The sequence below is a fragment of the Salmo salar genome, chromosome 14 (assembly GCF_965601325.2).
Source record: "Salmo salar chromosome 14, fSalSal1, whole genome shotgun sequence".
Lineage (NCBI taxonomy): Eukaryota > Metazoa > Chordata > Actinopteri > Salmoniformes > Salmonidae > Salmo > Salmo salar.
In genome coordinates this window covers 1865521-1879686 of record NC_138304.1, presented here as the reverse complement: position 1 = coordinate 1879686, position 14166 = coordinate 1865521, and the positions used below count along the sequence as shown (strand labels likewise).

Sequence of the window (14166 nt, the reverse complement as noted above, 5' to 3'; positions counted from 1 at the left end):
CTCCTTGTGAGTCTCAGAAAACCTTGAGGGGCTTTAACCTCGTGAGACACTTTATTCCGTCTTATTCTGAACTAGATTTATAGAATTGACGAAAGCGAGGAGGGGTCACGAGAAATTAGAGTGGCGTTAATATTGTGAGTAATTGTTTGTAGAGTTTTGAAAAAGCAATTGTGTCAGGCGCCAGCATTGGGGTTGCCAAACCTAAAATTACCTTTGAAAATGTTTGTTCATGAACATGAAGGGCATTGTAGTGCGGTGATTATGTAAAATGGAGGAAGAGAGAGACTAGTTATATACGTGAGTAAATCGTTAGACTCGGTGGGGAGAGAAATGTCATAAAGGATACATAAACGTTGGGATGGATTAAAACAAAAACAATTAATGATTGGAGGGAAGACAGTGGATTTATCATTATCATGTTTGGTTTGTAATTCAAACGTTTGTGTTGCTGATTAAGACATAGCATAGCGAATACTAATGAAATGTACACTTTCTCTTCCAGGAGAGGATGGGGTGTCCTTTTATCTCTCTTTGAAATGTTTCCCAAGGCTATTGCCTTGGAAGAGCAGTTACTGAAATTCTGCACTTTTATTTAGTATAAAGGTATCCGGATCTGGTCGTAGAGGGAACTCCCAAATAAGTAAGGCCTGGACATTTCTTTGTTTTTGTCCTACGTTTTACTACACACACTGGCACACACAACCCACCGGTTATGAATATTTGATAAGTGGTGTTAATACTGTGTTTGATTTATTGTGTGGGGTCTTTTTAATTTGCATGTAAACTGGGTAAGCAGAAAGATGGAAATGTTTTAAATGTTTCGGAAGTACAGGGAAAGAAAATACATAATGGTTTTGAATGAACTTTGTCTTCACTTTCTGGTGAGGCCTGATCAACCTCACTAGAGACATTTGGTGAGATTTAAGTATAATATGAAGAAGTGTATTGCTGTTGTTGTTTTGGTTGTTGTTCTTGTTCTTGTCGTGATACAAATCTCACCCAATTGGGTCTGCTGTATGGTAAGGATTTCTCCCTAAGTGTTAGCTCTCTAACTCTCTGACCCGGTAACTCTGCTGTGTGGTCAGGATTTCTCCCTAAGTGTTAGCTCTTTAACTCCCTGACCTGGTCGCAGTATGATAAGGGAATATAAGCATTTTTTTAATGGTTTCAACAAGTGTGTTGTTATGCTCTGACATTTGACATTTTGACATTAAGAAAATTGGGAATGTAATAATTTGTCATACAGTGAATAGTTGGTCTGGATTTACAGAACCAGAAATGTCTTAAACTGTTATTTTGGTATGTCCTCTCTCGAAGTTATGGCGACAGTGACTACACATGGTATCTTGATGCATATAAGGAATAAATCGATGAGAACAGTGTGAGCTTCACCCCCCGTAACCGGCTGAAGAAAGGGCGATAAATGCGTTCACTATGACCTTGTCCTTCACCACTTCTACCGTGAGACCGAGCCAGCAACCTGTACACAGCATCCAGTCGAAGCTATCAACTGCCTTTTCACTCATGAGTCATGAGTCCACGTGGAGTGAGCATGGAGAGATTCTGTCCCATCTTCTCTCATGCTGCTGGTGTACTGGTGGGAAAATAGACAAGACATAATGGACTGTATAGGACAGTGGCGGCTCAGGTGAGAGACATTATCTAGGGTATCCACTTTGAACATGTGCCATTGGGAGGAAGAACTGAAACACTATCTAAAACAGAATAGGAAGAAACGCCAGAAGAAGAATGCAGGGAAGGAGGGGGGTGGTCAACTGTGCCTGTACATTTATTTAGGGTTGATTTTGGAGGTTTACACCATGGGAAGCTTATTGTAATTTAGATTAAAATGCATTGAGATACCGATCTGTTATTAACATGCCACTCGTTACATTGTAAAACAGGGATGAACAAGGGCTGTAATGAGAAAAGTTAATACTGGTTATTTGAGTAGTACAAACTCTCTATATATGGTCCCCTGTTTGTAGATGTACATTCTAACCGTGTGTGCTAAGTTGAAGGTCTTGAATTTGAGTGATAGACTCAACGTGAAGCACTAAGGACTGTCATTCTACATTTGGGTTGAATAACCATGATGGGGACATTGAATGTAGGGGTTTTGTTTTACCATGTTATCAGAATTCTCATGTTAAAGCGTATCAATACATATGGCTTTCTGGATGATAAAGCACAATTGACCTGAGCATGTTTTAGTACGTTTATAACTATATAAGTGGACTAGCAGCAGTCACTAACGTGTTATGGGTTAGATGGAATGATTATGTGCAAATGTATTTGTAGCCGGAGGCTAAGTACATACGAGGCATGTGTTTGAGACAGAATGTTTGCATAAGGGTGTTAGTTGCAGATTCTAGCAGATATAGTGTTGTCATTTCAGACACTATTGTCAATTTTCAGTGACAAATAAAGAAGGTACAACACTTGAAAGAATAGCCACAGATCTCTGTACACCGGAGGCCACATCACCGGAAGGGAAGTTCGCTGTAGTAGTAGCATCACATCTCCTGCAGAGGGTACCAAATGATAGGTGACCATTGCTGTACATTCATACCCCAGGGTGAGGGTAACTTGACTATTGTAGTGGAACATCTGAAAGAGCTCAGCGGTGATCTCGCAAATGAACACCAGCCAAAGTGATTGACTTGTGGTGATGAAGCAGGCACCAATGTTTAGTTCATGTTTAATCATGTTAATGCTTGTTTGATGAAAATGCTTGTAAGTAATTTTCCATTAGGTTGAGACTAAGGGAGGTAATGTGGGGGGGAATTATTCATGCTATCCCGTCTTTTACTACTTAGAAATGTGTCTCTCGTTATATGCTACTGTTTTTTTCTAACCTGATACAAACCTGTCATTGTGAGAGTTAGTCATAAGATTGGGCGTATAGCTAACGTCCATTTGGGTGCGACCGCAGCATGTGAGACATCCTGTGGTTTTACTATCTGCAAGAAGTCACCTATATGAAAACTTGCAGGAAGGAGCACATTATAGTGTGAACTGTGACAAAACACAGTTATAACGGTTGAGCCCTCAGGCTATCTTAATCTGCATAGACAAACCGCCGTTGTTTCCACCCATCTGCTAAACTGCCACAAAGACAAGTTGTACTTTCTATAAAAGCTGAGAGCCAACTCTGTTCATTGGGCTTTTAACTCTGCACTGTTTGGTGGATTGTTAACCACTCCATTTTTGCAAATCTTATAATAAAGTTGTTGTTTGAAGAATCCACAGTCTCTCTCTTCCTTTTGGTTATAATTTCCACCACATTCCTAACTACTGCCGAGGTTTGGTGGTCTTTCTGGCGCTTGTAACTGCCGAAGTGTCACCCAGATGGGTGCTACACTTCAGTAGTGGACCATCCAGCCTACCTACAGAGGAGGCAGTGACAATGTACGAGGTGCCTGATGAAGAGCTCCGGACCAGTCTAAGTAACTGACTGACTCTGTGCCATTGAAGCTCCTTCCACTTAAACTAGTGCTCAGCCTGGCAGAACAACACCTTATCATCTGAAGCTGTGGAGTGGAAGATCATCGACCGGCCAGATCTACATTTGTTTTGTTAATTTTAAAAGTGTATTTGAGATTGTCTTTGTAATGAAAAGTGATATATAAAATAAATATTATTACTGTTATTACTGTATGTTTGGGATGATGAAAGATCACAAACCACATGAGGGCACAGACACACACACACTCTCTCACTCACCAGCTGCACCACAGTCACAGCAGATTTCATTGCCAGGTATCCGTAGCACGTCTTCTATGATGGCTTTGGTTAGGTCCTCCAAAGTGTCCTCTCCCCCTGTACTCTGCTCCCCGCGGAACGCCTTGTTCAGTGCCTCCTCTTTACTGTTGGTCAGCACCGATATCCAGCTGCACACACACACACACACACACACACACACAAAACACACACACACACACACACACACACACACACACACACACACACACACATATATATATATATATATATATATATATATATATATATATATATATATATATATATATATATATATATTGTACACAGTGACTCCCTTGAGCAAAAAGGACTTCATAAAATAAATCATTCAAATACTGAGCAATATTGTATGCTAAAAAAATGAGGACATTATTTTATGCTAATACAATTGCTCAGAGAAAGACATTTTGTTTAACAAGTAATACATTTTTTTCTCTAAAGATAGGGGTCAAAACACCACAGACACCACAGTTTTCAATACTTCACCTTGCGAGGATAATGGCACTGAGATTTTTTCTAAAATGTTTTATGAGATTGGATAATACATTGGGAGGTTTCTTAGACCATTCCTTATTTCCTTTTGTGGTCAATTAATAATTTTGATGTGTGCTTGGGGTTATTGTCTTCCTGAAGATCCACTTGCGGCCAAGTTTCAGCCTCTTGGCAGAGGAAACCAGGTTTTAGCAAAAATGTCCTGGTACTGGGTAAAGTTCATGATGCCGTTGACCTTAACAAGGGCCCCAGGACCAGTGGGAAGCAAAACAGATCCCCCACCATATTTTACAGTCCCCAAATGCACTAAACACCATGTTCAGAGTGTCCTTCATACTGAGCACTGACATTCAGGTGTACACATGCGCACAGACAAACAAACACACCATAAGGTAGGTTATCTTACGTCACAAACTCCTGTTCATCTTCAGCCTGGAAATGATATGTGCGATTATCTGTAAAAGAGAAATGACAGACATACAGTACCTTAGTGCATAGCTAGTATTACTAGATTTGAATGACTAGAAGTAAAAACACTAACTGTGGGAGCCCTATTTGTACACACACAAAGACAAAGGGCTTCTCCCTCACTGGCTCGGTGAAACACATAAAATACTTCCAAATACTTGAACATTGAGTTGAGGTGCTGTGTTTTGGTATAGAGGTAGCGCTACTGACATTGCCGCAGACAGGGGCTCCATCCCTGCGTTAGTCCTTCACAGTGTCACTTTCTTTTTTAAGTATTTGTCTTTATTCAGACAGTAGGATATATCATTGTCTTCCGTCAGATACCAGGACATCTGTACTGATTTGTCTCGTATCTCTCAAAGACTAATGGGATAGATCAAAAGAAGTCCGGCTACAATGATCATAACTTTCAAAAATATATCCTCGGTTGTAATGACGCTTGGTCATAGCTAAATATACAAGGCTGAATCCGTAGATTCTTCTCAATGTGTTGCCACATTTAATAACATACATTTCAAGGTACAAACGACATGCTAAGCAGCCATGATCCCAACTGCCGTCATGTTCTGACACATACCCCATGTTCTGACAAATTACCCCTTTCATCACATACAGTAGGTGACATCACCTAATGAACCACATTTGTGACCGACCGGCTCAAATCGGTCTCATGTAGAAAAATTGGAAATTGTGTTTTTTTTACATTGGATAAAAGTACAGACTCAGAGCTACAAAATGGTATATCATACACTGCATAATTGAGGAACAATGGGAAAGTAATTCTGCTTTGAAAGTTGATATTCTTGGAAACTCACTTTTGAGAAAATGGCCTTTGATTGTTTTGGTACCTACTGGAGAGCTCTCCTTTGTCTACACACATTCAGCATTGTTCACACCCTCTTAAGCCAGCCCCACCCATCTCTTTAAGGATTCACATGTGCTGTCATGTGCTAAACAGAGAGCAGTGTAGTAAAGATTAAGACTAAAAGTGGTAGAAGTCTACAATAAGGAACAATTCCAGGTAAACAGAATGTGTCCAGATAAAAATATTTTATCAATATTAGATGACGTTTACCCAGACACACTTGTCTAAATTGATGGGTCATGTGACCACATCCAGCGGTGGATGAGTACTCAATTGTCATACTTGAGTAAAAGTAAAGATGCCTTAATAGAAAATGACTCAAGTAAAAGTCACCCAGTAAAATACTACTTGAGTAAAAGTCTAAAAGTATTTGGATTTAAAAATACTTAAGCATCAAAAGTAAATGGAATTGCTAAAATGTACTTAAGTAACAAAAGTAAAATTATAAATCATTTCAAATTCCTTATATTAAACCTGACAGCACCATTTTTTAACTGTTTTTTTAAATTGAAAGATAGCCAGGGGCACACTCCAATACTAAGACATAATTTACAAACAAACCATGTGTTGAGTAAGTCTGCCAGATCAGATGCAGTAGGGATGACCAGGGATGTTCTCTTGATAAGTGTGGGAATTGAACAGTTTTTCTGTCAAAATGTAACAAGTACTTTTGGGCGTCAGGGAAAAGGTATGGAGTAAAAAGTACATTATTTTATTTCGGAATGTACTAAAGTAAAAGTTGACAAAAAAAGAAATAGTAAAGTAAAGTACAGATACCACCAAAAAATACTTTAGTACTTTAAAGTATTTTTACTTAAGTACTTTACACCACTGGCCACTTCTTGCTAAGTGGATGGGTCTCTACAGAAGGTGTAAATGGTACAGCCAAATCATTGCTTGCATTGTAGCAATATCAGAAATAGATAGTGTCAATATAAATAAAATAATATACAGAACAATATCAAGAACAATATCAATAACGATATCAGTGATAGACGAGGTAGTTATATGCATCCAATCAGGGGTAAAATGGCTGAGCAGCAGGATAAAATAAATAAATAGTAGCCGCAACGTATGTAATGTGTGTTAGGAGAGAGTCATTTGAATAGAGGCATTGCAGATAGTGCTAATGACTGGTCTGTCCGAACCATGCATGAACAAGTGAATCTATATTCGGAGAGCCTGTTTCTGTCCTGCCCTTGACTTTGGTGCAGGGGTTGTGATGTCCACAGCCTCTTCATCGCAAAACTCCCTGATCTTCTCAAATGATACGTTTGTCTAGCTGTGTCCAGTCCAGGTGGTTCTTGTACAGGCAGACCATCTATGGGAGGAAGGATGTCAGCATTGCACAGCAGCTGAAACCTGGTCCTGACTGCATCCGAACGCTCCTTGGCGACATCAACACTAGGCTCCAGAGCATCAAAGCTGTAAAACAGGGAATAACAACAAAAAAATCTCAAGACATTACAACCTTGCACAACATCAATTCACCTCCCAAGTTAAGATAAGAATAACCACATACAATGCAATGAAAATGATATTCACCTGAAGTGCTGGTCCTGCTTGATCTGTGGCAGCGGCCTGAAGTACAGAGTCAGGTGTAGTTGCCAGCCATAGCTTTCCACCAGCACCGTACCAGGAAGACAGCCCGACTACACGTACCTCTGGAAAATACAGAAATAATGTGAAATCAATGAAAATAGTGCCAATCCTGTTGGAGCTCAATTAAATAATCAAAATGTGTTTATGCTTTGTTAGCCAGCCATGTAACGTCAGCTAATGTTAGCTAGCTAACAGCAAACTTTAACTTGGGTCTTTTGTTTAGACATGTAGCTAGATAGCCAGATAAACAATGAACTATAATCCCAATACATAGAGTACTAGCATTGCAAACTGATTGTCATAGCTAGCTAAAGTTAACCAAATAGGTTCAATGTTAACTAGTTATCTAGCTAACATTAGGCTATAGCTAGCAATGTGAAATGGCATTGAGAAAACATCACTAACTTTACACAGTTCATAGACGTACATTCATGTTAGCTATCAAACCACCTCAGCTAACGTTAGCTAGCTAACAGAAAGCTTTAACTTGGGGTATTTTGTTTAGACATGTAACGTTAACTAGCTAGCTAAACAATGAACTATAATCCCTATCCATAGAGTACTAGCAATACAAATGGATTGTCATAGCTAGCGAAAGTTAACCAAATAGGTTCAATGTTAGCTAGTTAGCTAGTTAACATTAGGCTATAACTAGCAATGAGAAAATATCACTAACGTTACACAGTTCATACACGTAAATTAGTGTTAGCTAGCAAGCCAGCAATCTAACCTCAGCTAACATTAGCTAGCTAATAGCAAACTTTATCTAGCTAGCTAAACAATGAACTATAATCCCAATCCATAGAGTACTAGCAAAACAAATTGATTGTCATAGTTAGCTAAAGTTAAGCAAATAAATTAAAAGTTAGCTAGCAAGGCAGCCATCGAACTCCAGCTGGCTAGCTAACAGTAAGCTTTAACTTGGAATGAAAACAAATTTCGGACAAAATTAGAAACATATAATATCTGAAACTGTAGCTAGACTCTTACCCGTATTCATGGATGAAAGCTTCATGGCAGACTGCAACCCCTTTCATTAAATAAGACGTCTTGTGTTGTTTCTGTTTAGTTTGCACAGCTCAGAGAGAGACAGCAAGGCACGATCGTTCTCCAGAAAGTAATCCATCAGAACTTTTTCCCACTGCCCTTTGTCGATAGCGCCTGATAAATTTAGGGCAGCAATGTAATTGAGAACAGTAACAACATATTTGCAGTTCTCCGTGGCTAACGTTATATCTTTAGAAAAAAACTGCAGTAGAAAGGATTATCTACACATAACGAGCAGCTCACTTTATAGACACAAGATGCTACACTGCAGACCAATCTCAAACTCATCTCTTGGCATGTCCAGCCCACTCATTATCTCAGCCAATCATGGCTAGTGGGAAGGTTTCTGACTTTTTCTTTGGCTAAACCAACTAGGTTAAAAATTTAACAACTTAATTCGTATTTACAGATGACATAAAAGTTTGTTAAAGTTCACATGTTCGAGAAGGCATTTCTGCCAAAAAATGCATTTATATTTTTTTTACGTTCAAACAGCTCTCCTGTAAAGTCATGGCTTGCAACATACGTCTAGTTTCCTGAAACGGGTCACATTTCACCCTCAAAATAGTCAGAATTAATAAAAGCTACAACAATATATCCATAATTGATTTAGACGTTTTTTTTGCTGAGGAAGTCTAAATCGCTCAATTTTACAGCCAAGGAGTTTGTGTTTGAAGGAGCAGTATTTACGGAGTTTGAGAATGTGCACAAAAACTAACTTAAATTTGTCCATTAGCTTGTTAGCTCTGAGCCAGTCACTGTGTGAATCTAGCTAACTAACAACTAGGGCTTAGCTACAACTATTTAATCAGGTGATCAAGCTACTGGTGACCAACGTGTTTGCAAATTTTTTGTTGTTGTTGAAAGATGCAGACTCAAAGTTTATTGGTCGCATACACAGTTTAGCAGATGTTATAGAGGGTGAAGCGAAATGCTGCTGTTACTAGATCCTAACAACGCAGTAAAATGTCGAACAAGTACACAAATAATTAAAATGTTACAAAAAAAGACAACGTTGAAATCAATTAACAACCCAAATAGCACTGTAACAGTGACCACAGTGACCGCACCACCCTCTAGAGAGCCATGCGGTTGAGGGCGGTGCTGTTGCCGAAACCAGGCGGTGATGCAGCCCGACAGAATCAATGGTGCATCTGTAGAAGTTTGTGAGGGTCTTAGGGGCCAAGCCAAATTTCTTCAGCCGCCTGAGGCTGTATAGGAGCTGTTGCGACTTCTCCACGGCGTCGGTGTGGTGAGACCATTTCAGGTCCTCAGTGATGTGCATGGTTTAGTCTCCTGTAGTCCATGATGAGAAATGAGAAACAAAATTCTCTGGTCTGATTAAATCAAGATTGAACTCTTTGGCCTGAAAGTCAAGCGTCACATCTGGAGGAAACCTGGCACCATCCCTATGGTGAAGCATGGTGATGGCAGCATCATGCTGTGGGGATGTTTTTCAGCGGCAGGGACTGGGAGACTAGTTAGGATCGAGGCAAAGATGAACGGATTAAAGTACAGAGAGATCCTTGATGAAAACCTGCTCCAAAGTGCTCAGGACCTCAGACTGGGGGGAAGGTTCACTAACAGGACAACGACCATAAGTACACAGCCAAGACAACAGGAGTGGAGGAGTGGCTTCGGGACAAATCTCTGAATGTCCTTGATTGGCCCAGCCAGAGCCTTGAACACGGTCAAACATCTCTGGAGAGACCTGAAAATAGCTGTGTAGCGACACTCCCCATCCAACCTGACAGAGCTAGAGAGGATCTGCAGAGAAGAATGGGAGAAACTCCCCAAATACAGGTGTGCCAAGCTTGTAGCGTCATACATAAAAAGACTCGATGCTGTAATTACTGCCAAAGGTGCTTCAACAAAGTACTGAGTAAAGGGTCTGAATACCTATGTAAATGTGATATGTTTTTTTATTGTAATACATTTGCAAAAACGTCTAAAAACCAGTTTTTGCTTTGTCATTAAGGGATATTGTGTGTAGATTGAGGAGGGAAAAAGAACAATAAAAATGACCTTGCCTTGAATCCATCAATAGTCTAGGCCTAGGTGTGTGGAGACATATTGTAAGCTAAAATATGAGGAGGAAATTATAGTCCTAAAAATGCTATAAAGTTTCACTGACTCCCCCCAATGATGCACAGCTCACTCACCTGTGATGGCCGATGCGCTCGTGCCAAAATAGGCTCAATAGGCCTATTTGGAACATATTTGGTAGCCTACAGACAGATTAGAGTCTTCTCTTTTCAGCAGGAGCCATTTGCTTTCAAACCTGTGTTTTCCCGCAATTGTATTTGAAGTAGACAGACTGTAGGCATGCCTTGTTATTGGGCTACACACTATCCATAGCTAGGTAATGTTTTTAAGCTATTGATCCTCTGTGACTAACTTATAGGTCAAGTCCTGGTGTATTAATTTGAATTATTTCATAATAGATAGCAGTAATTCTATAACTTTGGCAAATGTATTTCAATTTATCAGGGTTACTGCGGCACCCCCAGCACCCTTCCAGCGGCTATGGGAATAAATTATCAAATGGAACGCTGGAGAGATGAGAGTTGAAGGCTCATGTCTATCAGAGCAGCGAGCGGGAGAGAGATAATAGAAAGTGAATCTCATTCTAGTTCTGTGAGAGAAACAGGCGCCCTTCTATCTCACCACAGCAATGGCTACAAGTTGGTCTATAGAGGCTCCAATGTTGCACCAGCCCAACATAAAGGTAACGGATCCTGGCAAATGGGTTTCGGCATGAAACAGTCCAAAATGTAGAGGTGCCGGATCCTGTTCCTGCAGGATCCAGCTCAAATTGAGATTGGAGATATAGTTTGATATAGACTAATTAAGGTAGCAAAACAATTGTTCATAATCATTCATTTACAGTTCTGCTATTGAGTCAAGTATATCTAGTTGAAAATAATAAAATTGATAAAAAATATATTTTCTAAAATGAATGTATTATTAAAGCGGTTTTGACAGTTATTTCCTTTTCTTCACGGTCTTCATCCATAATCGTTGATTACAAGATTATACAATTACTGAGCCAGCCCTACATGTGGTAGAGTAGGTCCCATGTGGCTCAGTTGGTAGAGCATGGTGTTTGCAACGCCAGGGTTGTGGGTTCGATTCCCACGGGGGACCAGTAGGGGGAAAAAAAGAAAAAATGTATGAAATGTATGCATTCACTACTGTAAGTCGCTCTGGATAAGAGCGTCTGCTAAATGACTAAAATGTAAATGTTGGTGGTACCATTCAGCCAAACTCAGGCACCAGATCTTCACTTTCAACTATACTAATCTCCCGTGGACAGATTCTGCGTGTAGACCAAGATAATCTGCCAGGACTGAATGGAATGCGTGACATCCGAGCAGCATTAGTTCAGTGGGGTGGAAACTCAATTTCTAACATGTATGAACACAGAAGTTAATCACGCAGTTGATCAAATTACACAAGATTTTACAACTCTTCTAATCTCATCTACCCCCTCACTTGTATGTCTCCCTCACTCCACTGCTACCAAAAAATAGTATATTCTAAGGGATTATGTTCTCCTTCAAAAAAGTTGATGTGCTTTATGATTCGGGGGTGCACTATGATTAGCTATTGAGCTACGAATATTTAGCTAAGATTTTGACAACTATTACTGCATTGTATCAGGCACAGCTCAAGTATGTGAAAGTATTTGACATACAGTATTCAACCCAGGTCTGGTGCAGACGGCCGATTCCATTCCTATAGAGTCAATTATTAATAAAACTGGTCTGCTAATTTATCATGTCATCATTATATGATATTATAGGAAATACATGATCATATATTATACATTATATTATTCTCATATGATATTATAGGAACTCACGGGAGATGAGGTCGAAGCACTTCTTGTCCTCCCCACTGGGTTTGACCTGGCAGGTCAGTAGGTTCAGTCTCACTGGCTGTCGGTTAGACTAGATGACAGACCGAGATAAATAACATACGAAATAGGTGAAGAAATTAAAGGATGGATTAATCAGCCAGTTGTTGAAAATCAGTATTTTGAAAAGATATGACATGTTGATAGAACGTTGGTTCAAATTATTTTTGTCCGGTAGGATTTGGCTTCTGGACAAGAGTGTTCTCACTGTGTTGCTGCATTGCATTGCGTTGCAATGGATTATGGGTAATGTAGTGAAATATAGTACTACTCACTGTGGCATGTGCGATAGTGAGAATTCCGCTCTTCACGGAACATTTCCTCCTTTGCCACACCTTCCGTAACCTAGGAAAAAAGGAAATACATTTAGGAATAACATTTTTTACACTTCTTACACTGACACGGTGCCTTCAGAATGTATTCATACCCCTTGACCTTTTCCAAATGTTGTAGTGTTACAGCATGAAATCAAAATGTATTAAAAATAAATCTCACCCATCTACACACAATAGCCCATAATGACAAAGTGTAAACATGCTTTTAGAAATGTTTGCAAATTTATTGAACATTAAAAACAGAAATATTTAATTGACATAAGTATATACCCCTGAGTCAATACATGCTAGAACCACTTTGGCAGTGAACACAGACGTACATTTTTCTGGGTAAGTCTTTAAGAGCTTTGCACACCTGCTTGCCATAGATTTTCAAGCCTATTTAAGTCAAAACTGTAACTAGGCCACACAGGAACATTCACTGTCGTCTTGGTAAGCGTGTATATTTGGCCTTGTAGTTTAGGTTATTGTTCTGCTGAAAGGTGAATTTGTCTCCCAGTGTCTGTTGGAAAGCAGACTGAACCAGGTTTTCCTCTAGGATTTTGCTTGTGCTTAGCTCTATTCCATTTCTTTTTATCCTAAAAAACTCCTGAGTCCTTGCCAATGACAAGCATCACTGCTTGCAATGGCTGCATCACTACTTGGTATGGCAATAGCACCGCCCTCGATCGCATGGCGCTACAGAGGGTTGTGCAGACAGCCCAGTACATCACTGGGGCCGAGCTCCCTGCCATACAGGACCTCTATATCAGGCAGTGTGAAAAGAAGGCGCGGAAAATCGTCAAAGACCCCAACCACTCAAGCCATAGACTACTTTCTCTGCTGCCACATGGCATGAGGTAACGGTGCATCAAGTCTGACACCAACACATTGAACAATACTTGCTCCATCATCTTCTCACTCACACATAATATGCACAAACATTTATACTGACTCTACACACCCGCAGACCCACTCATATACAAGGTGCTGCTACTCTGTTTATCTTATATCCTGATGCCTAGTCACCTTACCCCTATACATATATCCACCTCTATCACTTCAGTATCCCTGCACATGTAAATATGGTATTGGAATTGACTTAAATATTTCCTGTATTCAAACTCAGCAAAAAAAGAAACGTCCTCTCACTGTCAACTCTGTTTATTTTCAGTAAACTTAACATGTGTAAATATTTGTATGAACATAACAAGATTCAACAACTAAGACATAAACTGAACAAGTTCCACAGAGATGTGACTAACATAAATGGAATAATGTGTCCCTGAACAAAGGGGGGGTCAAAATCAATAGTAACAGTCAGTATCTGGTGTGGCCACCAGCTGCATTAAGTACTGCAGTGCATCTCCTCCTCCTGGAATGCACCATATTTGCCAGGTCTTGCTGTGAGATGTTACCCCACTCTTTCACCAAGGAACCTGCAAGTTTGTGTAGACTTGACGGACTAGACGGGACTCAATCCCTCTCAAACAAAAAGGACAAATCTATATTTTCTCTAGTAGACACAGCCTACCTGGCACCCCTAACAAACAACAAGTCAAAACTGTTACAGTAGTCATTAAAAATCATGTAAACACTATTATTGCACACAGAGTGAGTCCATGCAACTTATTTACGTGACTTGTTAAGCAAATATTTACTCCTGAACTTATTTAGGCTTGCCATAACTAAGG

The 14166-nt window shown here is 39.8% G+C and overlaps 1 protein-coding gene across 2 annotated transcripts in view; it reads right to left on the bottom strand.

The window, feature by feature from the left end:
• asap1a (ArfGAP with SH3 domain, ankyrin repeat and PH domain 1a) overlaps positions 1–14166 on the bottom strand; it is a 191057-nt gene that overhangs the window by 51287 nt on the left and 125604 nt on the right. For both annotated transcript variants that reach the window (XM_082960687.1, XM_082960688.1), the window contains 4 exons: positions 12434–12503; positions 12105–12192; positions 4664–4712; positions 3727–3893 (listed from right to left, as the gene is read on the bottom strand). In XM_082960687.1, coding sequence (XP_082816813.1) covers positions 3727–3893; positions 4664–4712; positions 12105–12192; positions 12434–12503 — 374 coding nt within the window. The remainder of the gene's footprint in view (positions 1–3726; positions 3894–4663; positions 4713–12104; positions 12193–12433; positions 12504–14166) is intronic.